This window comes from Prionailurus viverrinus, chromosome B2 (genome assembly GCF_022837055.1).
Source record: "Prionailurus viverrinus isolate Anna chromosome B2, UM_Priviv_1.0, whole genome shotgun sequence".
NCBI lineage: Eukaryota > Metazoa > Chordata > Mammalia > Carnivora > Felidae > Prionailurus > Prionailurus viverrinus.
The window spans coordinates 123,405,778-123,432,157 of record NC_062565.1 but is presented as its reverse complement, the minus strand read 5'-3'; the positions used below and the strand labels follow the sequence as shown (position 1 = coordinate 123,432,157).

At 41.4% G+C, this 26,380-nt stretch overlaps 1 protein-coding gene across 1 annotated transcript; it reads left to right on the top strand.

Moving 5' to 3' along the window:
* Positions 1-991: 991 nt before the first annotated feature.
* MTFR2 (mitochondrial fission regulator 2) lies at positions 992-15,029 on the top strand. Its single transcript, XM_047857800.1, has 7 exons — positions 992-2,457; positions 3,087-3,203; positions 8,620-8,724; positions 9,178-9,290; positions 10,214-10,449; positions 11,584-11,941; positions 14,629-15,029. Exons 2-7 carry the CDS (start codon positions 3,141-3,143, stop codon positions 14,834-14,836), a joined length of 1,083 nt encoding a protein of 360 aa, XP_047713756.1. The 5' UTR covers positions 992-2,457; positions 3,087-3,140; the 3' UTR covers positions 14,837-15,029.
* The last annotated feature ends 11,351 nt before the right edge of the window (positions 15,030-26,380 follow it).

Genomic DNA, 26,380 nt, shown 5'->3' with positions numbered 1-26,380 from the left:
AAATCTTAGAAAGCAAGCCACCGTATTTCTGAACATTACTCAAAAACAACAGAAAAGGTAACTGAAGTCAAAAAAGCTTTCCTGAATCTTGCATCATTCTAAAAGGCCAAGAAAATAATTTCATGTAAACATGAGCAATTGAAAAATACTGTCAAATCTCAAAAGGTTATCAAGATGTGGTATAGTATGAGTGCTTTCGTAAACAAAATGGAGGAAAGATCTCTGAAGAATGTTAGGGGTAAGTTGTCAGCAAAACATTCATGGAGGGTGTAGCGTGCATGGTGAAGGTAGCTTTAGTGCTGGTTCCTATTCTAACATTCTCCGAGGAAGTGTTGGTCTGGCTGTAATGTGTGCTGATTGATACCGGACTGGAAAGGGAGGTGGCTACAAGATCATGATTTATATACTTATGAGGGCAAAAGGAAAGGACAAGGTACTTGAAGAAATTGTGACTCACTGATTCCAAGTAAGGTGGCTGACCCATTTGCCTTCACTTATACCTTGTCCAACAGCCTCTTCTGCCTTTTCATCCTTAACCTAGTGTGGACTACTGGGATATTCTGCCAGTTACTTAGTTACAGATCATTTCTGATGTCTGTTTTCTTTTGTCCCATATCCAGTTATCTTACTCAAGTATTGATTGTTCATTGTATATAATAGACACTTTCTAAGAATTTTTAAATTTTATTTTATTTTTTTTAATTTTTTTTTTCAACGTTTATTTATTTTTGGGACAGAGAGAGACAGAGCATGAACAGGGGAGGGGCAGAGAGAGAGGGAGACACAGAATCGGAAACAGGCTCCAGGCTCTGAGCCATCAGCCCAGAGCCTGACGCGGGGCTCGAACTCACGGACCGCGAGATCGTGACCTGGCTGAAGTCGGACGCTTAACCGGCTGCGCCACCCAGGCGCCCCTAAATTTTATTTTTTTGAAGTAAGCTCTACACCCAATGCGTCTGAATTCCTGACCCCTCATGAGATCAAGAGTTGCATGCTCCACCAACTGAGCCAGACAGGCGACCCATATACTAGGCACTTTTCTAAAGCACTAGAGAAGCAGCATGGTTCAAGCCAAAAGTACCCGTTCTAGAGATTACATTCTAGTTTGGCGATAGCGGTAGCATGAATATACGTGGTGATAAGTGCTATAAAGAAAAGTAAGAGTGGAAAGAGATGGGGTTTAAAAATGCTCAGGGATAGCCTCTCTGAGGTCTCTACTAGAATGTAATCTGCAGGAGGGTGAGGACCTTACTGGTCTTGCCCGTTACTGCATTTCCCATGCTTAGAATAGTGCCTGGCACATAACACTCAGTATTGAATGAGTAAATGTGGACCATAGAGAAATTAGTTCAAAAGACCCCATTTTTAAAAATTTTATTTTAATGTAGGTCAGCAGCAGGCACAGTTGATCTTAAATTGTCATGTCATTCCAGTGCATCCTTGGCTGAAGTAGGAATAAAGATGTTGCTCTGTCTTACGAAGCCAGTAAAACCCAGACCAGAATTAAAAATGGGTATCACTTGATAGGATTTAGTCCTTCCTTAACAATACTCGGCCAGGTTAACGTCCGGTCCATATTTGATAGCCTGGATAACCAGGAGCGTTTGGTGAGCGAACATTGTAAGTACTGCAAAGGTGCACATCCCTCGAAGACTGCTTAGGTTCTGCTAATCCCATAAGCAGATAATGTTTGAATGAAATGATCAGACAACAAATAGCGACTTCAAGGGAAGAGGAGAGCGCGGTCCCGCTTAGCGTCTGGGTGTATAGGGGACGACACTGCGAAAAGGGACGAATTCCGGATCGCGGGCCTGGCTCAAGACCCTTAATACCTTCATGACACCGTGTGGTAGACACCAGTAGTTTAGCATGGAGGAACCTAAGGACGCATCAGAAGCTTGCGTCACCATCTTCGCACCGCCCCCCCCCCCCCCCCCGTTCCACCTGCTGTCTCTAGGCTTCTATTGGTTGCCTCGCGGAAGGCCCGCCCCCTAGAGAAAGAAGGAAATATCCCAGTAGCCGGCCCAAATAACCGTAACTAGCCTGACGTCATAACGCAGCCAATCAGAAGCACATATGTTTAGGCTTGTCCAATGAGCTCGGAAACTGGCTTGGCCCGCGGAGTTTGATTTTCGTTCAGGGACGCGGAAGTTGTGCCCGGCCTCGGGGCGAGCCGCAAGGTGGGTGGGAGACCGGAGGTAAGGGCCAAGCATCCTGCGGAGTTACCCAGGTTGAGGGAAGGGGTTTCGGTGTCCAGCCCCGGGTCGGTGGGGGACGTCGTTACCGTCTGTGGCTTGCAAACCGAGGCGCGCGGGCGGACCCGAGTCGACGTCCGAGCGCTCCTGTACCAGGACGGGCGCACGTAGGGCGTCGCTGACTGCGGATTCGAGGCAGCATTTCTTAAGGACCGCAGCTTGGTGTCCCGGTGGTTGCTCGCAGGCTCGGCTTCGGAGGAAGGTGAGCAAGGCGATCATTCTGGGTTTGGAGAGCCCCTCAGGAAGCTTGAGGCCAAGGCGACTGACACCACCGGCGCTAGTCTCGGCCTGTTACTCAGTTGGGTGACTGAGTCACGTCGCGTATCTGGGGTCCAAATTCCTTGTCTTTAAAATGAGCGAGGAGGATGGATGGTACCCTATTCATTTGTGAGGAAGAGCCGCTGTTCATTTGTTAAAGCGTTGGGTCGGCCCCCTGCCTGCCTTCAGGAGCTGAACTCATCCCTCTCCTCAACCCAGAGCTTCCAGGAGAGCGGGGACTTCGCTGTCGCAGCTAACCTAAAGGCTTCCCTGCTAAGTGTCCAATTTATTGTTGGTTAATATTTAATAAGGCTGAAACATCTTATGAACTTTTAGTGCAATTTAACTGATAAATTGAAATTTCCTTTATCAGCCCTTCCCCACGTCTTCATTCCTCTCTCTCTTTGACTTCCTTCAAAATACTGCTGGCCAAAAGAGATCAGTTGATGGTGTAATGTGAAACGAAAGGATTCCTCCAGGTTACTTAATACAGTTTTGTGGCAATCGTGTTTTTTGGTTTTTGTTTTGTTTTTTTGGTCAAGAGTAATATTTTCTAAATTGTTTTTCCGGAAGGTATCAAGAAACTGATAATGTTTCCTTGAATTCGCTTATGTATGTGTTTCATCAATGTCACTCATACTGAATATCTTAAGAGAGATGCTGGAATATTTCGGTGTTCCCATAGACCAGGTAAATGTTTTTTAATGGATTTGAATGAACCTGTTGTATTTGTTGCTGGGTCTTCCTTTGAAAATGATCTATATATATGTAAACATTTAATTTAAGGCAAGATTGTTACTTTTCAGGTGGAACAAAGCTGAGTTTGCAATAGTGTACCTTAGGTAGTTTGCGTTAAAAAAAAAGGGGATAAAATTAAGGGCGCCTGGCTGGCTCAGTCGGAAGAGCATGTGACTCTTGATCTCCAGGTTGTAAGTTGTGAGTTAAGCCCCAAGTTGGGTGTAGAGTTTACTTAAAAAAAAAAGGGTGGGGGGAGGGGGAGGATAAGATTATTAGCAACCTATTTACTAGATAGGTCAAATGCCAGCAAAAGGTGCACATGCAGCAAAATATAGATATGACCTTCACAGGTAAAATATATTTTAATTATCCAGTGGTTTTATTTAAAGTAATTTAAGTTTGGGGGCACCTGGGTGGCTCAGTCCGTTGGGCGTCCAACTTCAGCTCAGGTCACCATCTCGCGATCCGTGAGTTCAAGCCCCGCGTCGGGCCCTGGGCTGACAGCTCAGAGCCTGGAGCCTGCTTCCGATTCTGTGTCTCCCTCTCTCTCTGACCCTCCCATGCTCATGCTCTGTCTCTCTCTGTCTCAAAAATAAATAAACGTTAAAAAAAAATTTTTTTTTAAAAAGAAAAATAAAGTAATTTAAGTTTGATATTTGGGTATATAATGGCAAGTTATAGCTCAACAAATTCAGAATAAATCTGGAGAGAGGATGACTTAGGCCTAAGAAGTACAAGCAAATCCACTTTTCTCTACTTATGGAGCATTACCATATCCAACACAATATGCTTGGTTCTTTGGGTGATATAGAGCAATACACAATGTTGTATTCATACTGCTTAAAATACAATATGACGAATAAAAACATACAGATAACTATAATACAAGATTGAATATAACAAAGAATAGTTGGGGAGTTTATAGAATGGGCAAATCATTGCTATTTGTTGGGGTGAATTAGAAGAGAATAGCCAAGGACACTTTCAAGATTTTAAACAAAAGTAAGTTGAAGAGTGGTTATAAATTATAAATAGGCAATTATTATATTATAAATAGGCAATTCAGTATGAGGAACTAGTTTGAATCAGGAGGTGAAGTGAGCCAGATGTGCTGTTGGATTATATAAATACAAATATCCTACAGATAGAGAAATAGTTCTAGAATGTTGGAAAAAGAGATTTCAGATTTGTGGTTATCTACATTCTTTTCATATTTGAATTCAGGGACTTTGGTGACATAATGGAAGATGTTGGGTGTTACTGATGCATTTTGAATTTCAAGAATACATTGAAGATAATGAGGACTGAATAGTAGTTAAAGATCTGCTTATTATTGGATTATTGATACCTTTAGGGATTTGTGTAGGTGGAGTGGCAGCTATAGTGTAGTTTGAAGAATAACTAAGGAAGGGTAGTGGCATCAGCAACTTTCTTTTGAAAAGTTTGTGAAAAGAGATCAAGAGCCATCAACTTGAAGGAGTAGGATCGACATTTTTTTTTTCCAGTGTTAGAGATAACTTCATGTTTGCAAGCATTGGAGAAGAACCTCATAGACAGGAAAAAAAAGTTAAAAATTCAAATGAAAGAGCGAGTGATGAGCAATGTCCTGGAGAAGGTAGCTGGGCAAGGAATATAAATAATAAGTCTTGGAAAGAAGACAGACAGTTGAGTAGGATAAAAGTGAGAGATGGTGGAGAGGTTTGGAATGGAGAGAAATAAAAATTGAGGTATGTTAAGTTGGAGTCCTTGGTTTTCTCAGTAAGAGCAGAGTCAAGGCTTCTGCCAGGTAATAAAAATGGTGGCTTTGGGGATTTCAGAGATTGGTGATTGCTTTGGGCAAGACAGTAGAGAACAACATGTTCATGCTCTGAAGAGGTCGCAGAATATACCTGTGCAGAATACCCAGCTGAAGTCAGCATGGATTTGTAGTCTTCTAAATATTGTTGTTTTTGTAATTTATTTTCTCCAGCTAAGAGTAGTTGGGGTAATTTATCCATTAGTAATATGAGAACACATAATATCAAGAGGATGAACACTTTTTGAGTGGTAATGAACCTATCACTGAAACAACTTGAAAATCTCTGCTTGGTAGGAAAGTCACATCAGTAAAGTCCGGGTCGCCTGGGGGGCTCAGTCTGTTAAGCATCCAACTTCAGCTCAGGTCATGATCTCACCTTTTGTGAGTTCAAGTCCTGCATTGGGCTCTCTGCTGTCAGCACAGAGCCTGCTTCAGATCCTCTGTCTCCCAGTCTCTCTCTGCCCTTCCCCTGCTCATACTCTCCCTCTCTCTCTTTCAAAAGTAAAATGAACACTTGGGGCTCCTGGAAGGCTCAGTTGATTGAGCATCCAACTTTGGCTCGGGTCATAATCAACATCTTGCGGGTTCGAGCCCTGCATCTGGTTCTGTGCTGACAGCTCAGAGCCTGGAGCCTGCTTCAGATTCTGTGTCTCCCTCTCTCTCTCTCTGCCCTTCCCTTGCCCTGTCTGTCTCTCTCTCAAAAATAAATGAACATAAGTTAATTTTACCTCTTTCTACTTTTTCAGATGTAGCTACTAGAAAATTTGTCTTACATGTGTGGTTTGTGTTTTTTTTCTTTTGGAGAATACGTACTTCTGAAGTGATTGTAGGTGTAGGTGATTGTGATTTATGGTTAAGAACTACTACCCTGTAGGATTGAAAAGGAACATAAACACATCTCTGCCCCTGGAGTTGACAGTCTTAATGGAGCAGAGAGAACACTGCAAATGAAACAAAGTTACGTGTAGTTAGGTATCCTGTTGTGTGGTGCTCCTTGGAACTGGTTTAGGAATTTAGAGCCTAGGAAACTCCCGAAAGCAGAGTCAAATTTGTAGAGGAGTGTGAATCTGACATTAGAAGACAGGTAAAAACAGCTGGTGCCAGGGCTGGAGGTAGAGTGGTGCCCTTTGGGCACATGCGTAAGTGCTTGGCAATTAGGGTAACATTGGCTTGTCTTTGAGACCATGAGGAAAATTGCTATATGCAAAAGTGCTCGTGTTATTAACGTAGTGAGTGGGTAATTCAGTCGGATAGATAGAACTGGGCCAAGTGGCAGGGGACTTTTCAGGGTGACTGGAGAATAATACAGAATACATGGAGGATGTTGTGGAGACTGAGATCGCAGAATTGATGGAAGCTTATGAGGCCAGTAGATGTAATCAGTTTAAAAAGATTTTTCAAATTTTTTATTAAACATTAGAGAGAGAGCACGAGTGTGGGAGGGCAGAGAGAGAGGGAGACACAGAATCCGAAGCGGGCTCCAGGCTCCGAGCTGTCAGCACAGAGCCCGACATGAGGCTCGAACTCACAAACTGCGACATCACGACCCCAAGCTGAAGTTGGACGCTTAACTGACTGAGCCACCCAGGCACCCTATGATGTAATCAGTTTAATGTTTTAATGTTTCCTCTACTTTCAAATAGTAAGGTTCTGAACTCAGGTGTTTGGATGTGATCAGATACATTCAGAATCTTACTATTTGAAAGTAGAGGAATGGCATTTTCTGTGCCAGTGGCTTCCGGATCTTCCTCTCTAGCCCCAGTTTTTCTCAACTAGTCAAATGGCTTTAATTTTTACCTATCATGTATTGTGTCTGCTGACGATTCCCAAATCCATCTAAATCCCAGGTTTTTTTCCTGAGTTCTAGAACTGTATGTCCATTTCCAAGAAGATGCTGTTAGGATGCTACCTACGTCTGTTGCTTGTAATAAACTCTCCTTGTTATGGGATTTTAGGAAAAATGAAAAGTCCCAAGTTTTAATGCTTTTTGAAGAAAGTGCTTTCTTTGTCTTGAAATCTCTGCCAAAAGCAGAAATATTATGTCATATTTTTGAGGAGACTTCTGTGGGAATTGTTTACACCAATCTGGAAAGCCCAAGCCAAAAGACAAGATGTTATTTGAATTATAGTAGCGTATTTCATTTCTATCATCTTTTTAAGAACTGACTTCTGGCAGATATAGTTCACTGTAAGTAAAGAATTCTTAAATTGTCTAGTGCCGGATTAGTTTATTCCCCCTCTTTATTTCACCTTTGAAAGGAATTACATAAGTGCACTCTGTATTACCTCATTGTTTGAGAAACTGAAATTGTCAATTTTTGACTGGGCCAAAAGATGTTTAGCTGGGAGGAGAGGAGGCAATTTTTCTGGATAAAGTTCCCTAAAGTTATTTGTTTTTTTTTTTTAACGTTTATTTATTTTTGAGACAGAGAGAGACAGAGCATTAATGGGGGAGGGTCAGAGAGGGAGACACAGAATCTGAAGCAGGCTCCAGGCTCTGAGCTGTCAGCACAGAGCCCCACGCGGGGCTCGAACTCACGGACCGCGAGATCATGACCTGAGCTGAAGTTGGCCGCTTAACCGACTGAGCCACCCAGGCGCCCCTAAAGTATTTTGTCATTATCAGAAATAGGACAAAAATGAATTTGTGGTCCTTTTTTTTTTTTTTTTAATGTTTATTTATTTTTGAGAGAGAGAAACAGAACATGAGCAGGACAGGGGCAAAGGGAGAGGGGGACACAGAATCTGAAGCAGGCTCCAGGCCCTGAGCTGTCAACATGGAGCCTGATGTGGGGCACGAATGCACGAACTGGGAGATCATGACCTAAGCTGAAGTTGGATGTTTAACCAAGTGAGCCACCCAGGTGCCCCTGTGGTGCTTTCTTAAGAGACCTTTCTTTCTGGAATATTACATAGGTTAACTCCCATCCTTTTTTTTTTTCTTTTTCTTTTTAGGACAAATATGAATGAAGTTTAATTTTTTTTTTTTAAGTTTACTTATTTAGAGAACTAGCAGAGAGAGAGACAGAGAGCGAGAAGAGAGAGAGAGAATCTTAAGCAGGCTCTGAGCTTAGCACGGAGCTGGACAGGGGTTCTGTCTCAGGACTCTGAGATCATGACCTGAGCCAAAATCAAGAGCTGGATGCTTAACAGACTGAGCCACCCAGGGGCCCCAAAGTTTAATTCTTTGAAGAAAATACTTTGAGTATGCCCTTCTGTATTTTCTTTTCAAAATAAGTGTTAGTGCATCCTTTACATCTACTTTTCTTCATGGATATATAAACATGGCTTTAACAGAATAGTGTTTTTTTTTTTTTAATTTTTTAACATTTATTTATTATTGGGAGACAGAGAGTGACGGAGCATGAGCATAGGAGGGGCAGAGAGAGGGGAAGACATAGAATCTGTAGCAGGCTTCAGGCTCTGAGCTGTCAGCACAGAGCCAGATGTGGGGCTCAAACTCAAAAACCGCGAGATCATGACCTGAGCCGAAGTTGGACGCTTAACCGACTGAGCCGCCCAGGCGCCCCTAACAGAGTAGTTTTTAAACAATGTTCTATGTGTAAATAGGTTTTGCAGATTAGAGAAAATAAAGACTATGGATCAGCTCGGAGTATTGTTCGTCTTATTGGGAAAATTCTTCCTCTAGAACCTTGTCCCAGGCCTAATTTTGAGGTAAGTCAGTCAACATGCATTGTTTAAGCACTATGTATACAATAATCCCAGGTACTTCTAGAGATAGAGTAGAACAAAAGAAGAACTGTTTCCTGAAAGCCAAAAACCTCTTGCATGTTTTTGTGTTTATTTCTTTAAGTAATTACATTCAAAGATGGGCAGATACAAAGCAACACCTGAATAGCTTATTTTATTCTTCTAGTTTGTGTTTTATGACAGATGACATTAACCAGGGTAGAGAATATTGCTACATGTTTAGACTTTAGATGACATTTTCCTCAGTATTTTTTGCCCTGCTAACAGGTGCATGTTTTTCTGTTGCATATCCTTTTTCCTCTTAACTCAGGGATTTTTAATTTAGCCAATTTCCATGGGCACGCATGTGTTCTACCCCCTGCCCCCCACCCCAGCAAAGCTCTGACTTTTTTTTTTTCTTCCCCTTTTTTACTTCAGTTGATCCCTCTATTGAACTCTGTAGACCCTGGTAACTATGGATCTGTAGTTCCGTCTTTTGCTGATACTTTGCGTGTGGCAAATGATGAAGAAGGCAGTTATCTCAGATTTCGGTAATTTTACATACTTCCTGTGGAAGGTGGGATATGGGCTGTAATCTTAATTCTTGCACGTGTTGAAGTTCGATCATACTAATTGAATCTTGTGTCTGTCTTTGTACTGACCTGTGACCTACTAATATCTTCCTAATAAGGATGACATTTTTATTTCCCATTTCTCTTAATGTAGGCCTAGGAAGGAATGATATTAAAAGGGTGTCAAAATCATTATGTCCATTTTTAGGAGAAAGCTGTTTCCTATGCTAGATACCATATTTGGTTATTTTTTACGTATTTAGCCCAAACTTAAATAGTGTTTACTGTGTACCAGGCAACGATGTTAAATAAATGTATTTGAAATTTGAATGCGTTACTGTTCGGGAGTACTAACTTAAGTGTTAGTATATTCAGATATAGGCTATAAACACAATAAGGGTCAATTATCCAAATATTCTGGCTAAACTTATTATGTATCAAAGTGGTTTATCTATTTAAAAAAAATTAGAATACCATAAACTTATCCCTGACATAATGCTTAGTATAAGGCCATTCAGTACCATATATTCAGAGTATGTAGAATTTCTAAGTAAATCAACTTTATTTCTAAATAAATCAATTTGTACTCTGTTTAAACCAATTAGGTAGAACAGTTACAAGACAATTATTTTTGTTTTACAGTCTAAAAGCAAGACTTGTTCCTTCATTCACTGACCACTTATTGGTCACTTATTAAAGGCGACTCTTCTGTTCTAGATATTGAGAATACAAAGTTACGTAAGCTGTCGTGCTTGTCCTCAGTGAGTCTGGAGACAATGATGAGATAAAGAGAGCTACTCTGATTTTTGTTTTTGTGTCTTTATTCCTCTTTGTCTGAAAGAATTTATTTCTTTGGGGAAATTCCACCTCCCCCCTCAGTTTTTCCTTCCTTCTACCCACAGAAATAGCATATGGAAAAATGAAGAAGAGAAGAAAATGGAATTTTTCCATCCTTTGCCACCAGTTTGGAATCCATTGCTGCCTGCTCCAAGACAGAATAAACGAACCAAAAATGATGGGCCTGTAAATGAAGCTGCAATTAAAAAAATAGCTGCCCTCGAAGATGAGCTGACTTTTCTTCGCACTCAGATCGCTGCAATTGTGCAAATGCAGGAACTGAAAAACCATGCAAACGCTGGTGAGTGCCATGCTGCGTTCTGTCTTAGTTAGATGGTGCTCACCTACCATTTCATTTCAGTCAGTAGGGTCCCAAATGAGAGCATCAGATGCTAATGTGTCTTGTGAATGACATTAAATATGTCGAGGATATCGAGGGTGTAATATTGCTACGTCTGATGTTTATGTAGAATAAATGGAGACACATTTGCGGTGAGGGGCATGGCTTTGGTTCCAGCTGTACTGCTGTAGATTGTACTTTTGTATTGAAAAGCTGTTTTCTAAGTAAACTTTTCTAACTCTTCAGAAAAGCATCGATATTTATGAGGAAGAATATATTAATTTGAAAGAAGATGAATATAAGGTCTTCATGTATTTGTAGTTTGAAGTTATTGCTGCTGTTCTTTCACTAAATTCAGGTTGAATAATGTTTTCCAGATGATCCTTTTCTAAATTTTTAGAGATGTGACTGGTTTTAAACAACATACACCCACATACATAATATATACATGTATCTGTACACATTCATATACACACATATAATTTATATATAACATGAAATGTTTATACAGTTTTGTATATTTATGTATTTAATGCATAAATATACATATTGATATATAATAATAGCAGTTAAAATGAAATATACACACACATTATTTTTAAGCAGTCGTGTTAAAAAGTCTTTTGGAAGCAAATCTGTTGTGAAAAAGTTAAGTACTCAGTATCCGTCCTAGGCCTTGCCTAGAAAATATATGCTTGGGTATTTCTACAGTGTCATCATAGAGTGAATATACCAGTTTGAATGTTTCTAACTACGAATTGTTGATTGTGTTTTAGCTTTTTTAAATAGAGGATGAAATTCAGACTGTATGTTAATTACTGAAAAAGCACTTTTTGATTTCTTTTTAAAATGCATTCTCACCCTTCCTCCCTTTAAAGGCCTACCCAGAAAATCCTAATTGGATTAAAAATAAGCTTATTCTTTGGTTTGACTCTTATAAAAATTACTAAGCAGATGGGATTGCTTCTTTTTCCTGGCCACATCGTTATTTTAGTAGCATTACTGAAATTGTTCCTTTTTTGTTTCTAATTAGTGTTATGTGTTATGTTGGAGAGAATTTTGCATGACTTTTTCAACAGACTACTTTGTTTTTAGGCCTCTTTGACTTGAACAGCGAACCTAGCAGTTTGGGACAAAGGCCATCGCCAGGAACTGCTGAACTGAGTGTCAAACCAGATCCATTTTCAAGTTCAGTGTTCTTCCCTCCACCTGCTCCTCCTCCTCCAGTGCCCCCTCAGCTTTCTTCTCCGCAACGTCCATGTTCACTTACATGGCCAGGAACTAATAATACATGTAACTCAGATAACTCAGCAAATGAAGTGAAAAGACAGCAGTCAGGTGATAGTAAGACTAATGACAGTCATCGTTCGAAAAGCCAGGAAAATAAAGATGTTCCGAATATGTTGGACATTCTAAAGGATATGAATAAGGTTAAGCTCCGTGCTGTGGAACGGTATGTTGTCATAACTTGAGAAATGAATCAAAATTCTATTAGTGATGTTGTAATAATTTATTATATTTATCAAAGTAAACATAGACAGGTCTTCTCTCTGATTCTTCTTCACTCCAAACGCTTCTCCCAGAAAGAATCATTTTCAATTTTTTTTTACTGTTTCTTTTAGTGTCTTATCTCCATAATTTTGGAACAGTGTACTACTTCCTTTTGCTATTTCTTGATATTTTAACTATATTTATTTCCGCTTGTTAAAACTCAGGAGTACATCCTTTCAGACATTCTGCCGCCTAACATGTACGCATAAATACACTTCTTATTCTGTCTTCCCAATGTAGTTAAATCCATCGTCTTTACTTAAATCAGTATTCAGAATTTACATCCTTATAACAGTAAACATTCACAGGTAAGCCATTTCCTTATGCTATGATTACATTTTGCTTGTTGAATAATTTTATTTTTTATTGCAGCTAATAATTGTCTCTCTGAGTTTCTTTCTTTTTCTTCTTAAAATAATTTCACCTGTAGGAGCTCTCTGTTCTGCTCCACTGTCTTGTTCCCCCAAGCCTGCTGCATTGTTACCATGCCAAGGATTTCCTTGGCCATCATTATGGCATTCTCTACCCTGTCTCTTGTGTTGCCTCACCCATTTCTTGGGTGTCCTATCTTCCCATACCTTTCTGAGAAAGGGTCTATAAATAAGATTATTTTAAGGCTTTGCATATCTGAAAATTATGATTTTATTCTAACACTTCATTGCTAGTTTGGCTGGGTATACAATAGGCAGAAAACCATTTTTCCACAGAATTTTGAAGACATCGTTCCATCAGTTTTTAGCTTCTGTTCCTGTGGAGAAGCTGATGTCATTCTCATTCCTGGCTATGTATCAAATCTATTTTCCTTATTCTTGAAACGTTTAAGATCTTCTCTTTAGTCCTGGTTTGAAATTTCATGACGATGTTCCCTAGAGAGTTCCTTTTTTAATTTCTTATGCTGGGCACTTGGGGACTCAGTCTTGAGTTTTACATTTTATTCAGTGTGTAGACTTTTCCTCAGTTCCTTCAGGAAGGCAGCTCACCCTCCACTATCTTCACTGTCTTCCAGTGTTTTGTTGCAATTTTTACCCACTCTCGTAATTTCTTTGTCTTTGTGGGTATGTATTTTTTTTAATTTCTTTACTGTCATTTTAGTAGGATTTCACAGAGATCTGCCATGTTCATCTGGAAATCTTTCAATGAGGTTTTTAGTGAGAAAATATATTTTCTGTATAATAGTGTTAGGGCAGACACATCATTTCATTATTAATGAGGGTATGATTTGACCCTTGTGTGAGGAAGCTGATACAGAGAAGAATGTGGCTGAATGTGCACACTTGTTCCAGCTAGAGGGCTTATTGGCATCACTGGGCCCAGTCAGTGTAAGACGGTGACTGACTGTTACCATAACTGGAGACACAGCTAGGAGGCTGGTAGAGTCTCCCTTCCACCCCCAGTATCTCATTTTTCTACAACTAACCGTGCATTATACATTACTACAGAGTCAGATAAGATTTGTCACATCTTCACAGTTACAGTCACTGTTCGTGTTCTCTGCCTTCTCTCTTGTTACTGTGAATGAAATGCCATTGCTCATGTCCAGGCTCTCCCCTTGGTCACTAGGTCTCCTTTTCTCTTATCTTCTCAAGGATTTTACCTAAAATTATCCCTTCTGTCTTCTACATCATCAAATTTTCCTTCTCTACTTTATTCTCCCCATACCTGAGTATTTACCATCTTCAAAACATGTATATCCCCAGCTATTATTATTTCTCTGCTTCTCTTTCTGATATAAATTCTTCTCATCAGAACTTTGTTTGCATTTCTCACCGCCTTCTTCTACCCACTGTAATATGGTCTCTGTCCCCATCACTCCACTGAAAACTGTGCATTGTCAAGGTCACCAGTAACGCTGGTACTAAATCTAATGGTCAATTCTTATTGTTCCTCTTACCTGACATCTTGGCAGTATTTGGTACTGTCTGTGGTCCCTTCCTCCTTGGAACACTTTCTTCCTTTGGCTCAGACCTCAGTCCCCTTCTCTCTGTATCCACATTGTTTCCTTTGGTGATCTCACCTAGTCCTATGGCTTAATGAAAACCTGTTCTGCCCTAAGTCTTTTGCATCTCAGTAAAGGCAACAACACCATCATCCAGTTGTTCAGTCCAAACATCTAGGAAGCAGACTTCCTGGTTTCTTGGTTTTTTTTTTTTTTTTTTCTTCTTCTTTTTTTAATGTTTATTTTTTTGTGGGGGAGAGAGGGAGAGAGAGGTGGGGAGGGGGGAGGGCAGGCAGGTAGAGAGAGATGGAGCACAGAATCTGAAGCAGGTTCCAAGCTCTGAGCTGTCAGCACAGAGCCCTACGTGGGGCTTGAACCCACGAACTGTGAGATCATGATCTGAGCCGAAGTCAGACGCTCAACTGACTGAGCCACCCGGGTGCCCCATCAGTTTCTTGGTTTTCTAATTCCTAATTCATTGTGCCTTCCAGATTCCTTATTCCTTGGCAAAAATTTTCAATCTCTTGAAGAATAATTAGATTGTAATTTATTATGCTTGTATTTCTGGCATGTTTGTCAACAAGGAGCTTAAATTAATTACACAAGGCTTTAATTCAATTTTTTTTTTTTTTTTTTTTTTTTTTTTTAAATAGGTCACCTGGAGGTAGACCCATTCATAAGAGGAAAAGACAAGATTCACACTGGGATCCAGTGTCTTTAATATCCCATGCACTTAAGCAGAAATTTGCATTCCAAGAAGATGATTCCTTTGAGAAAGAAAATAGGTCTTGGGAGTCTTCTCCATTTTCTAGTCCAGAAACTTCAAGAGTGAGCTATAATAACGTAAAGTTAATTTTTTAATTTTTCAAAAGCGTATTGTCCATGATGTATCTCTGCCCTCAAGTTCTCTTGAAGTTCTTGCACAGAATGGACCATACAGTTATTTGCTGGTACCGCTAACGTTTCTGTTGTTTCTGTTAACTTTTACATGCTCCTTTTCTGCTTGTACCTTACTATGAATTTTTTTTAAATAAAACACTTGATTTGAAAAATACTTGTGCGTAAGTTTATAAAGGCTTGTCCTGGACGGGTGCTAACTTGATGTTGCTGTCTGTTGTATGAACGAAGTCTGAAACTTAAGTACTCCAGTATTTTTCTCAGGCGAATATAAAGACTGGATTATTTAGTTAAATAGAATGTTAACAGTGCTCTTTGAAAAGCAAATGGGATCATAATTACCTTCAATGACAATGCTTCTTGGTTGCTTAAAAGGACATTTTCTATATTTATATTTGACCCTTGAAATTGCTCCTTATTTGAAGTCTCTTTGATTTAGACATAGCTTTAATTTGGGGGTTGGTTTTCCCATATCACAGTTCAGTTGAGGTAGTAGGTACAGAAGAATAAGCCTTGGGAATGAGAGGGTTGGGAGGGAGGCTGGGGTCTAACGGCAGGTGCATAGCTCTGAGGAGTGGGGGGTGGGGGGTTCAGCAGTGGACACGGAACAACTGGAAAGCAGATAGCAACTCAAAGAGCATAACAGAGTGGGGGAAATTGTCCCACTTGTGTTCCAGCGCAGGCAGGGCTGTCTCTTGAGTTACTCGTGGGTGTGTTCATCATGTTGACTCTGGACATTCTTAACTATAAGAGGGCCAGAAAGTATGGTTTACTTTAGAATTATTACAATCAAAAATGCCAATGTGCCTGAAAATAAACATTTGACATTTGTGTAGAAATGTATAACTTGTCATGTACTTTTCTGCATGCCTCGTTTGATCTTCACAGCAATGTCCTAAAAACAAAAAAGCATGAATAAGTCAGGCCAGTATCACCTGACCCTCAGAGTGCTGAAATAATCTGCCTGTAACCCCACATTGGATTGGCAGAGCAGTGACTAGAGCTGGGTTTATTAAAATTTTGGATATCTGAAAACCTTCAGTTATGTAAGCTGTTCGCTGTGTGGAACATATTTCCCAGTGATGGTGGATAAGCGAGGAGGTTCTGGGTTGTCTTACACTGTTCAGTGTTCAGCATTTTATCTCCAACCAACTACAAGCACTTTAGAGAAAGAACCATCTCTTTTTGTAGATTTTACGGCACCTCGCTGAGGGCTGGACACACGGGGACTCAAACTGTAGTTGACTGGGCATTCAGTCTCTGCAGCTGAGACTCCTCACTTTCATGTGCTCAGCTGTGGGCACAGTGCCCGAGAGACACATAGTCCTGTCTCAGAGGACTATTTATTGTTGGATGGATTAAACCTCCAGGAGTTGTTTGGTCATTGCGTTATCATCTGCTTTTACCTGAGAATAATTTCCGGGTTGAACGTTTGCTTTATTTCAGTTTGGCGTCCCATTTCACAGAACAGTGAACTAAAGGAAGAACTGACAAACCCCAAAGATGTTGACCAATGTGTGAACAATGTCAGCTGAGTCTACACTGGCAAGGAAAGGTCGCTGAAGTGTGCCCGCGTGCCTTTCACTACATGCTGAAGGATCTCAGTCCGTTAACAAAGTTGAATGAAGTCTGTGCACTGGGATATATCAGTGCAGGGGTCTAAAGAGTCTTGACTCATAAGAACACCTGTCTCTGTTCTTGGAAGATCCAGCAGGTAACTGGCTACTCACGGTAGTGGTTAGGTGTATGGCCTTCTTTCTGCATGTATATTGCTGTTATTAAAAGCTGAATGCACGCTTTGGATGATTTTCCTAGGAGCTAAGTAGTAAATGACTTAATGTTTCTCATTAGAGAACGGTAGGGTCCCACCCTAGGGTAATCATTTTAATAGATTAAGAAATTAATGTAAACTGGGGCACCTGGGTGGCTCAGTCGGTTAAGGGTTCGACTTCAGCTCAGGTCATGATCTTGCGGTTTGTGAGTTTGAACCCCACGTCGGGCTCTGTGCTGACAGCTTGGAGCCTGGAGCCTGCTTCGGATTCTGTGTCTCCTTCTCTCTGCCCCTCCCCCACTTGTGCTCTGTCTCTCTCTGTCTATCAAAAATAAATAAATGTATAAAAAAAATTTTTTTAAAGAAATTAATGTAAACTAAGTATATATTGTAGTACTCAGCAAATGATAGTAAATTTCGATTTTTTTTTAAACATTTATTTTTAAGAGAGAGAGAGACCGAGTGTGAATGGGGGAGGGACAGAGAGAGAGAGAGACAGAGACCCAGAATCCGAAGCAGGCTTCAGGCTCCAAGCTGTCAGCACAGAACCCAATGTGGGGCTTGAACCACGAACTATGAGATCATGACCTGAGCTAAAGTTGGATGTTTAATTGACTAAGCCACTCAGATGCCCCTAGATGTTTAAAATCAATTTCTTAAAAGCATTTATGACTTCCTAATTTAAGAGTTTTTGAATCTTAGAAATTGGTAGTGATCTGGTTTACTTGACCTCCAGGAACTTGGAGATTTTCAAAGAATACAAAATATAATTTTTTCATTAGAATAGTTCTAGTTTGAATCATATAGCTTGAGTCTCCTAAAAATTCCTCCTGAGGTGATAAAGCATTATTCTTAGAAACTGACTTTGTTAGAAGCAGAAATTTTTAAAGAATCTTGGTAAGTTTTACCTACACGTCTATGTAAATATGAATGCCTATCGTTTTACTTCCTTTTTTCCTTTTTACATTGATACTCTGTACTTTTGTAAATAAATGTGGTTTTTGAACTTGGTTGTGTTTTGTAGCACATCAAATTCATGTTTTCTCCTTACTGTGTCATAACCGTCTGAACCTTTTTATTTTTTTGAAAGAGTTTTGAAGGGAGAATGCCTTGGGTAATAAAAATGAAACACATGTATGCTTGGAATAGGTATTTTATTCCTCTTCATTCATATACTACAGAGATGTGGAAACTTACATGTTCCCCTAGATTCTTCAGCCTACACAACAGCTGGGAGCCTAGGTTCCATTTGAATGGACTCGGCACTTACCCATTTTGCCAGACTCCTCCCCTTTCAGAAAAGCCTGGTTTGCCCGGTTTTCCTGTTGCTGTGCTAGACAGTTCATTGCCTGGCTCATAGTCATTTCCAACCCTTTTCTCCCCAGCCACCTTCCGGTTAGGAGTGGCCATGCCGCAGCCATCTTATGACCATGAGGAACAGGCTTTGGATCACAGAGATGTGAACTCTGACATCACAGAGTTGTTGAGCCAATACTAGCAAGGGCTGTCTGCAGACTTCTTGTTATTTGAGAGACATAAGAAAAACGGGCCTTCTGGATTTTCTGTTACTTGCAGTCCAAAGCATTCATGACACAGCAAGTGCAGCAGGGTAGCTTTGACACTTGTCTGTCATTCCTTCTATGTAGTTTTCTGATACTTCTTATCCTGTTATCAGCTGTCTGCTCTTGCCCCTCATGTACATTTCCCTCATCTGCCTTTTCTCCTCCATTGTCCTTGCAATTAGAGGGTTTTTTCCCTCTGAAATAACTGCTTTTTAACCCCCAAGGGAGTCTTGCGTTTTCAGTTTTATAGTCTCCTTACTCAAAACTACATAACGAACAATCAATCCTTCCTCAACAACTAGGAGAAGAAACCCATGGAAGATGCCATCCTCTGCCAAGGGAAGTAGGTTTCTTGTTAGACTTCAAGGTGATTTTATGGGGGGCGGGGGCGGGCTTTTCTGTTCTATTTCAGGATGAATTTCCTACCTACCCAAAGCACATTTCTGCACCATGACACGGGGATTCAGTTGGCCTTGGGCTTCCCTCTGTTGGGAAGCATGACTTCTGGTGTCCTGGAAGTCATAACCACATGCCCTGAAATCCTTCAGGAAGCCTCCCAAAGGGCCCACACTTGGGCTTCTGGTGACTGGGGTTTACTGTGGAGTTCCTGAGGCTCAGGGATTCTGTGTAAGCCTTCATGAACCCTGTACATACATGATCTAATACTGTGTGTTATTTATAAAATCATTTGCTTACCTCATAAACTTGCCTAAACAAGCCATGAATGCTGAAACTCTTCTTACAAATTATATAAAGGCTAGCTTAATTTCCTGACTGAAACACTCTCCCACTTGCCCTAGAAGAGACCCTCTCTCTCCCTCTTCCCCAGATGCCTTAAACTGGGTTGCATTCTTCCCAACTGGCTACTAGTCAATCCTATAACGTGTTTGAGCAAGGGTATTTGATGAAGGATTTTAACACAGAAAATGAAGAAAAAGTGTTGGTTTTATAATAGAGACCATAGGAATTTAATACTGCTCAGAATCTTGCCTGGTTGAGACGTGCTGATGACGGCAGTGGTGCTGGTGGGGCAGCGAGGCAAGAGGCTTCGCAGGGGTGTGCCGCAAAATCTGGGGCCCCAAATCAAAACCAGTGGCAGGGGACCATTGTGGGGAGTGGGGTATCTATCAAAGGGCCTTTGCTTTTACAATGCGAGTATCTTTGTGTTTTAATTAGGAAGTTTAAACAGGAATTGGGTTGGGGGAGATGCAGCCATTTATATGATCGCAATAAGGAATGAGGATTTCTGCTGGATATTAAGCAGAGGCCCTCCTTAGATTGGAGAGGTTGAGTGTGTAATTGGATTTGTTTCAGATTGGAAACAAAACCAAACACTGGGCAGTGGAATGAAGTGTAAGATTTTCGTATCAGAAAAGGGCTGTTACAAGTGGGGTTCTCTGTAGACTCAGATGTAGGGAGTCTGTCTAGGGGTTCTCAGGAGAAGACCCTGCAAGGGAGGAAGCGGGAGTGGGTGCACGAGAAGCTGGGGTGTGATGCAGCATTAATGAGGGCGGCCCTTGTCAGATCCCATAGGGAGCTGGGATAGCCTTCTGGGGGTAGTCTCCCGTTGATCAGAGGATGCTGAGTCTCTGTATTCTCTCACTGACCAAACACTGGGAAAGGGGGCAGGGTGTTGAGCAAGGGCGATTTCCACAGAGGTGTGTGAGTTCTAAGACCACAGTGGTGCGTCAAGTCCATCACTGAAGACATGTTTCCAAAGGTGTTGCAGAACCCAGCCTGCCTTCCATGGCAGTCAGCTTGAGTAGTGCTGGTTGCCCAGAACGCCCAGGTTCCCTGTCATCCTTCCACCAGGCTGGTTCTTATGCTTACTTGCAAGAAAATATTTGCATTTAAAAAATTCGGGGGTGAGGAAGGGCAACCTGTGGTTGGTCAGTCACAGCTTTGGCCTTCTCATGGAAATTACTTATGTTTCTAAGGACTCAGAAGCATTAAGCAGTTATCATATCATATTGCTTTGGGGACCAATGGAAGAAGTGCTGGAAATGTGCCGGGAGAACTGTGTTATCAGTGGTCTGGGCCCCAAGCTCTTCAGTTGCAAAATGAAGAAGCTAAAAGGAGTGTGCCGAGGTCCAACATACGTAAGAATATTCTATGACCTACTTGCTCCTGTGAAACGAGACATAATCATAGCTCAACTTAGGTGCCACTTCAGTTTCTGTACTCCCTGCTAAATATTCCTACCAAGGGGATGCGGTCTCGGGTTGGACACAGTGGGGGGAGGTGGCCTGCGGATCCCTGAGAACTTCTGTTAACACTGTACTTGGGAGTGAGCTATAATGGACCTTTTTGGTGATGGCAATAGATCTCATTTTTAGTGGCACTCATGTATCAGTTCCTATTCTTAGTACTTAGTACTTTCCATATATTGACCCATTTAATCCTCATAACAGGACTGACTACTATAGTTATTCTCATTTTACAGATGATGGTGTTTGTACCTAAGCAAAGGGTTTTCACGTGTTTTTAAGTTTTGTTTTTTTTTTTTTTTACGTTTATTCATTTTTTGAGAGACAGAGTGTGAGTGGGGGAGGGACAGAGAGAGAGGGAGACACAGAATCCGAAACAAGCTCCAGGCTCTGGAGAGCCGGACATGGGGCCCGAACTCACAAACTGTGAGATCATGACCTGAGCGGAAGTCAGACGCTTAACTGACTGAGCCACCTGGGCACCCCAGGGTTTTATGTTTTAAACCCCTAGGCAGTATTAGCCATTTATACATTTTTTCTTATTTATTTAGATTTTGCCTTATTCCAGAAAGTATTTAAGGCATCTTACAAGGATATGTAAAGTCAGGCAAGATAACGTAACTGGAAACTCCAAGAAAAACCAAAGCAAACCAAAACTTTGCGGCTGCAGTTTTCCATTTTACCACAAGAGGGAAGTATAACATCGGAAAGCGCGTAGGCTGATGTTAAGACCCCTAACCCCACCTTGGGATACCAAATTTTTAGAAGTTGTAGACCACACGAAGTTAGATTTGGTATGACTTGCAAAAGCAGATTTCTTTAAAGGATATGCATGAATTATAAATGGCCATGTCTTTGATAGATTTGAGATTATCCATGTCATCAGGCTTATTCAACTCTTTTCCCAACAAATAATGAATATTTATACAATTCAATGATAAAAGCAGGAGATAGTTTTGCTTAATTGTTAAAGATTCTCATAAGTTCCTCAGTTTGAATACAGCTATTTGTTTTACTATGAGAGAGAAGCCCAAGGCTTATTATAAATAATAGGATTAGAGTTTTGGCTTTTAATCTGGTAAAGATTGGCGTTATTAACATGGTGGAATTTTTATTACACATACCATAACTGACACATGCAAGTATGTGTTTCCGAAGATATTCTAATTGTTTAAAAGATCGTCCTGCCTGCCTTTTCCCTCCCTCCTATGTTAGTCTCACGTCTTCTTGCAATAAACCGTGTCAAAAACTAATCCAGAGAGGGGTATTAATGATTTCAGATCCAGCTGTTGGGGTATGGAGTCTATGGTGTCATCGCTCAGGAGGACCTCCTGAATGGGATGGAACTGTGTGTCCCATGTGATTTCTTCAGCTTTTGACTAGGTTTCTGCCTGGCCCCCCTACTGAAGACCTTTGAGTTCACCTGCACGGGAAGGTTTTCAGTCTTACCCCACCAGCTCCCAGCGAGGGAGCCTGTGCTGTGTCTGCTCCCTACGCACCCTGCTTCCCTGGAAACCAGACCACGTTTTCTGCATTCCATGGTCCTGATGCCTATGGTTAATAATGCTGGTAATCACAGTAGCTAAATTCCTTGAAATGTTAATTGTGCTAGTCACTGCACTAGGTCCCTTACAAGTATTCATTTAATTCATACTCCCTTTTTACCGATGGGGAAACTGAGGACGAGAGATGTTCCAATTTTTAGTATAGGTGCTGCCGAAGTGAGCACAGAGGACGAGAGATGTTAAGTACCTTACTCAAGGTCATACTACTAGGAAGCTGCTGAGCCAGGAGTCAAACTCTGAGTTCCAGAGTCCAAGTTCTTGACTTGGCTAAGCCAGCCCCTCCCAGTGGATCCCACCACCACCTCATCTAAATTCCAGAAGCAACATGAAACTTCAGGTCCCTGGAGCGCTATACTGACGTAATTCTGTATCTTGGCATTTGCTGTTTCCACCACGTGGGGAGTTTGTACTCTTCCTTCAAGGCACAGTTTGAAGAGCATTTTCCTCAGAAGCCTTTTCTGACTCTCCTTCTCCCACCTACCCGCTCCAGTATTTCCCGCTGTGGTTCGCACAAAACTGTGCCCTTCTCTTCACTGCTGGATTTATTTATAACTGCTTCCCTGTCTGTCTCTCCCCAACTCCACTGGGCTCTTGAACAACTTGAGGTTAGAACTTGGGTGTCATTCATTTCCTCCTATACACAAACAATGGTCATAGTACTTATGTTATTATGGGATGTTAATTAATGGGCACTTTGAGGTGTTAAGAATGATGCTAAGTAGGGGTGCCTTGGTGGCTCAGTTGGTTAAGCGACCTACTCTTGATTTCAGCTCAGGTCAGGATCTCAGTCCTGAGATGGAGCCCCTCGTCGGGGCGGACAGAGGCTGCTTAAGATTCTCTCTCCCTCTCCTTCTGCCCCTCCCCTGCTTGAGTGCACGCTCTCTTAAAAAAAAAAAAAAAAAAAAAATCCTAAGTATATATAGGTCATCTCATCACAACCAACCAGTCAATAGAGGTCTTTTTAATCTTCATTTTACCAATGAAGACAACAGAGCTCATGGAACCCCGGTCGCTTGTCTAAGGTCAGTTAGTTGCTACTAAGTGGAAGGACTGGGATTGAACCCAGGTCTGTCTGACTTTAGAGTACGCACACGGAACTCTTAGACTCTGTCTTCCATTGACAAATGTGATAAAAAATAGACTTGATGTCAATTTACTTATTTATTTAAATTTAGACCCGATGTCAATTTATTTAGTTAAAACCTCACCTATTATTTAGTAACAGACTTTATCCAAAAGTGTAGAAAATAATGCAAGCTAACTGCTCAAATTCACACAGCTAGAAGATTTCAGAGCTGGGATTTAAGCCAGGGCTGCTGAGGCCAAGGGCCGTTGCTCTCAGTCTGTGTGGCCCGTGTTTAGAGGGAAAGATTTCTGTGAGGCCAGGCCTCCTTGGCCAGATGGGTCAGGCTGAAACCACTGACTGCCTGAGCCATCCTGGGGATGGTGAGGCCTTTGGCTTTCACGGGACCACCACCAGTCTTGGGGACCTGCTTGACATTTCTGACCACACCGTGGACCCCGGTGAGCAGGTCTCTGCCCAGCCCAGATTTTCCTCCCTTCTTGCTAGTTCTCTGTCCCAGCATGTGTCACGGAACAGCCTGCCCAAGACTTGGCTCAGAGTCTTTGGAAAACTACTTCAATGAGAGTAACTATTTCTCCTTTAATGATGAATTTGACTTCTGGAAATAGCCAAATAAGTGCCAAAGCTAATGAATGAGTGGGTGACCAAGCTGGGTGATATCACAATTGGTCACAAATGAAGTGCGACTTTCAAGTAATTCGAGTGATTCTCTTGCCAGGATTGTAATCTGGCTCTGAAGGCATTTCCTAAAGACTGGTTCCAAAAACATTTTGAGCAATGCCTACCCACATGGGATGTGTTACCCAGGATGATGTTGGGAAAGACAATACTTATTTTATTTATGTTTTTATTTATTTTTGAGACAGAGACAGAACATGAGCAGGGGAGGGGCAGAGAGAGAGGGAGACACAGAATCCAAAGCAGGCTCCAGGCTCTGAGCTGTCAGCACAGAGCCTGACGCGGGGCTCGAACTCACAGACCGCGAGATCATGACCTGAGCCGAAGTTGGACGCTCAACCGACTGAGCCACCCAGGCACCCCATCACAATACTCATTTTAAATATAGAATTTCTGATAGAACTGTCAGTAAATAAGTCATAGGACTTTAACATCATCAATATGTTTTGTGACTGATTATTGGCCTGGATCCAAGATTTTAAATTTAGTTTTAACAGATGATAGAGTAAAATCTGGGATGAAGATGAAAATATTCTTGTCTATTTAGGTCAAAAGGAAGTTAGTTGTGACCAAAGCTACTGACGTATTGCATCATAAAAACACCTATTTTCCTGTATTTCTTTGTGATACACACAGGACCTTCATGCCTGTCAGCCATTTTCTACTCAAACTGAATATTATGACCAAAAAACAGTCACTAAAAAAGTAGATGGAGGGGCGCCTGGGTGGCGCAGTCGGTTAAGCGTCCGACTTCAGCCAGGTCACGATCTCGCGGTCCGGGAGTTCGAGCCCCGAGTCAGGCTCTGGGCTGATGGCTCAGAGCCTGGAGCCTGTTTCCGATTCTGTGTCTCCCTCTCTCTCTGCCCCTCCCCCATTCATGCTCTGTCTCTCTCTGTCCCAAAAATAAATAAACGTTGAAAAAAAAAATTTAAAAAAAAAAGAAAAAAAAAGTAGATGGAAGGTAAACTATCACACATGCTAATTTCTTCTCCTTTAATGGCTTATGCCTGCTGCCAGGAATCTCTAACCTCATACATTGTTGACAGTAGTGATGATCAATTTGAAGTGAATGAAAACATTGTGCTGAATTCTACCCCCTGTCTTTGAGCATCTCACCTGCTACATGCTGTGTTGACTGTAAGTTTCATAGTTTTTAGGGCAGGCTTTATTTTGTAAGAATTCCTCTTTTAAGAATTTTAAGAATTTTATTTTTGTAAGAATTCCTCCTTTTGCCTCTTTTAACCTGACTTCAGGTCTGGAGTTTTAGAAAAACGGGCTCCTGTGCATTCCATCACGATTATTCGTGCCCTTTCCCTCGGTCCAGGCGTGACAGAGAGAAGCTGTGACTAGCAAGAGTCTGGCCTGGGGACCAGGAGAGCACGAGTCAGTGCTGTGGTCTTACTTCACGGCATAGTATCGGGCAAGTCATTTAACATCTTTTGGCCTCAATTTCCTTCTCTTTAAAACGAGGACTTTGGCAAAAGACCCTATGACTAAATACTCAGAGGCTACAAAATGTGTGTTTATCCCTTACCTATTATGTAGCAGAACAAATGGCCAAGTATGCTGACCCTGTTTAGTAGACAAGTCCACAGTGAGATTTCTATTCTTGTATTTATTTTATTTGAAGGCCTGAGATATTCTCTCTTGCCCAATTAAATCATAGCACACCAATGATCCCTTAAGGGCAGTGAACACTTGTATTTCATGATCATGCCTCTGAGATAGTAATCACACTAGCTTGCTCTTTAGGATAGGATGTGGGAGGGACCGTGAACTTCTGTATTTTTGTGTTTGTTAACTCGTGGATGCATATCACCACCACATATATACTTACAGGTGGGTGTGCCGATGGAAGCTGCACCAAAGTAGGGAACTTTGTCCTGCTTTATTCAAAGGTATAGCCCCGGCGTCTAGAACACAGTCTGATCCGCAGATGCTTACCATGTTCCAGGTACCATGACTATGCCACGTCCTTGAGATATAATAAGAGACTTGAAAGCTCACCCCAACTGCAACTCTTGCTTAGCTTACTTCACAATCATGAGCTTAACTGAAATAGTTTGTTTTAAAAAAAAAAATTAATCTTGATTTATTTTTGAGAGAGAGACATCGTGTGAGCAGGGGAGGAGCAGAGAGAGAGGGAGACACAGAATCGGAAACAGGCTCCAGGCTCTGAGCTGTCAGCACAGAGCCCGACGCGGGGCTTGAACTCATGAACCGTGAGATCATCACCTGAGCCAAAGTTGGACGCTTAACCGACTGAGCCACCCAGGCGCCCCTGAAATAATTTGTTTTTAAGTTTATTTATTTATTTTGAGAGAGAGAGAGAGACACACACACAGCGTGAGTGGAGTGGGGGAGGGGCAGAGAGAGGGAGAGAGAGAATCCCAAGCAGACTCTGAAGTCAGACACTTAACTGACTGAGCCACCCAGGTGCCCCATTTAGCTGAAATAGTTTTCTTATTTAAGCTGTAACCACTCCAGTAGGTCTATTTCCAAGACATTTAACTAATACATGTGAAAAATGCAAAATCATTCTAGCTTTGACTGCAGAGCATTTTTCCGAGGTCTCCTGTTCTTGGTAGAGATTTGTAGTTTCCTTTTTTTTTTTTTTAAAGTAGTCTCCATGCCCAACGTG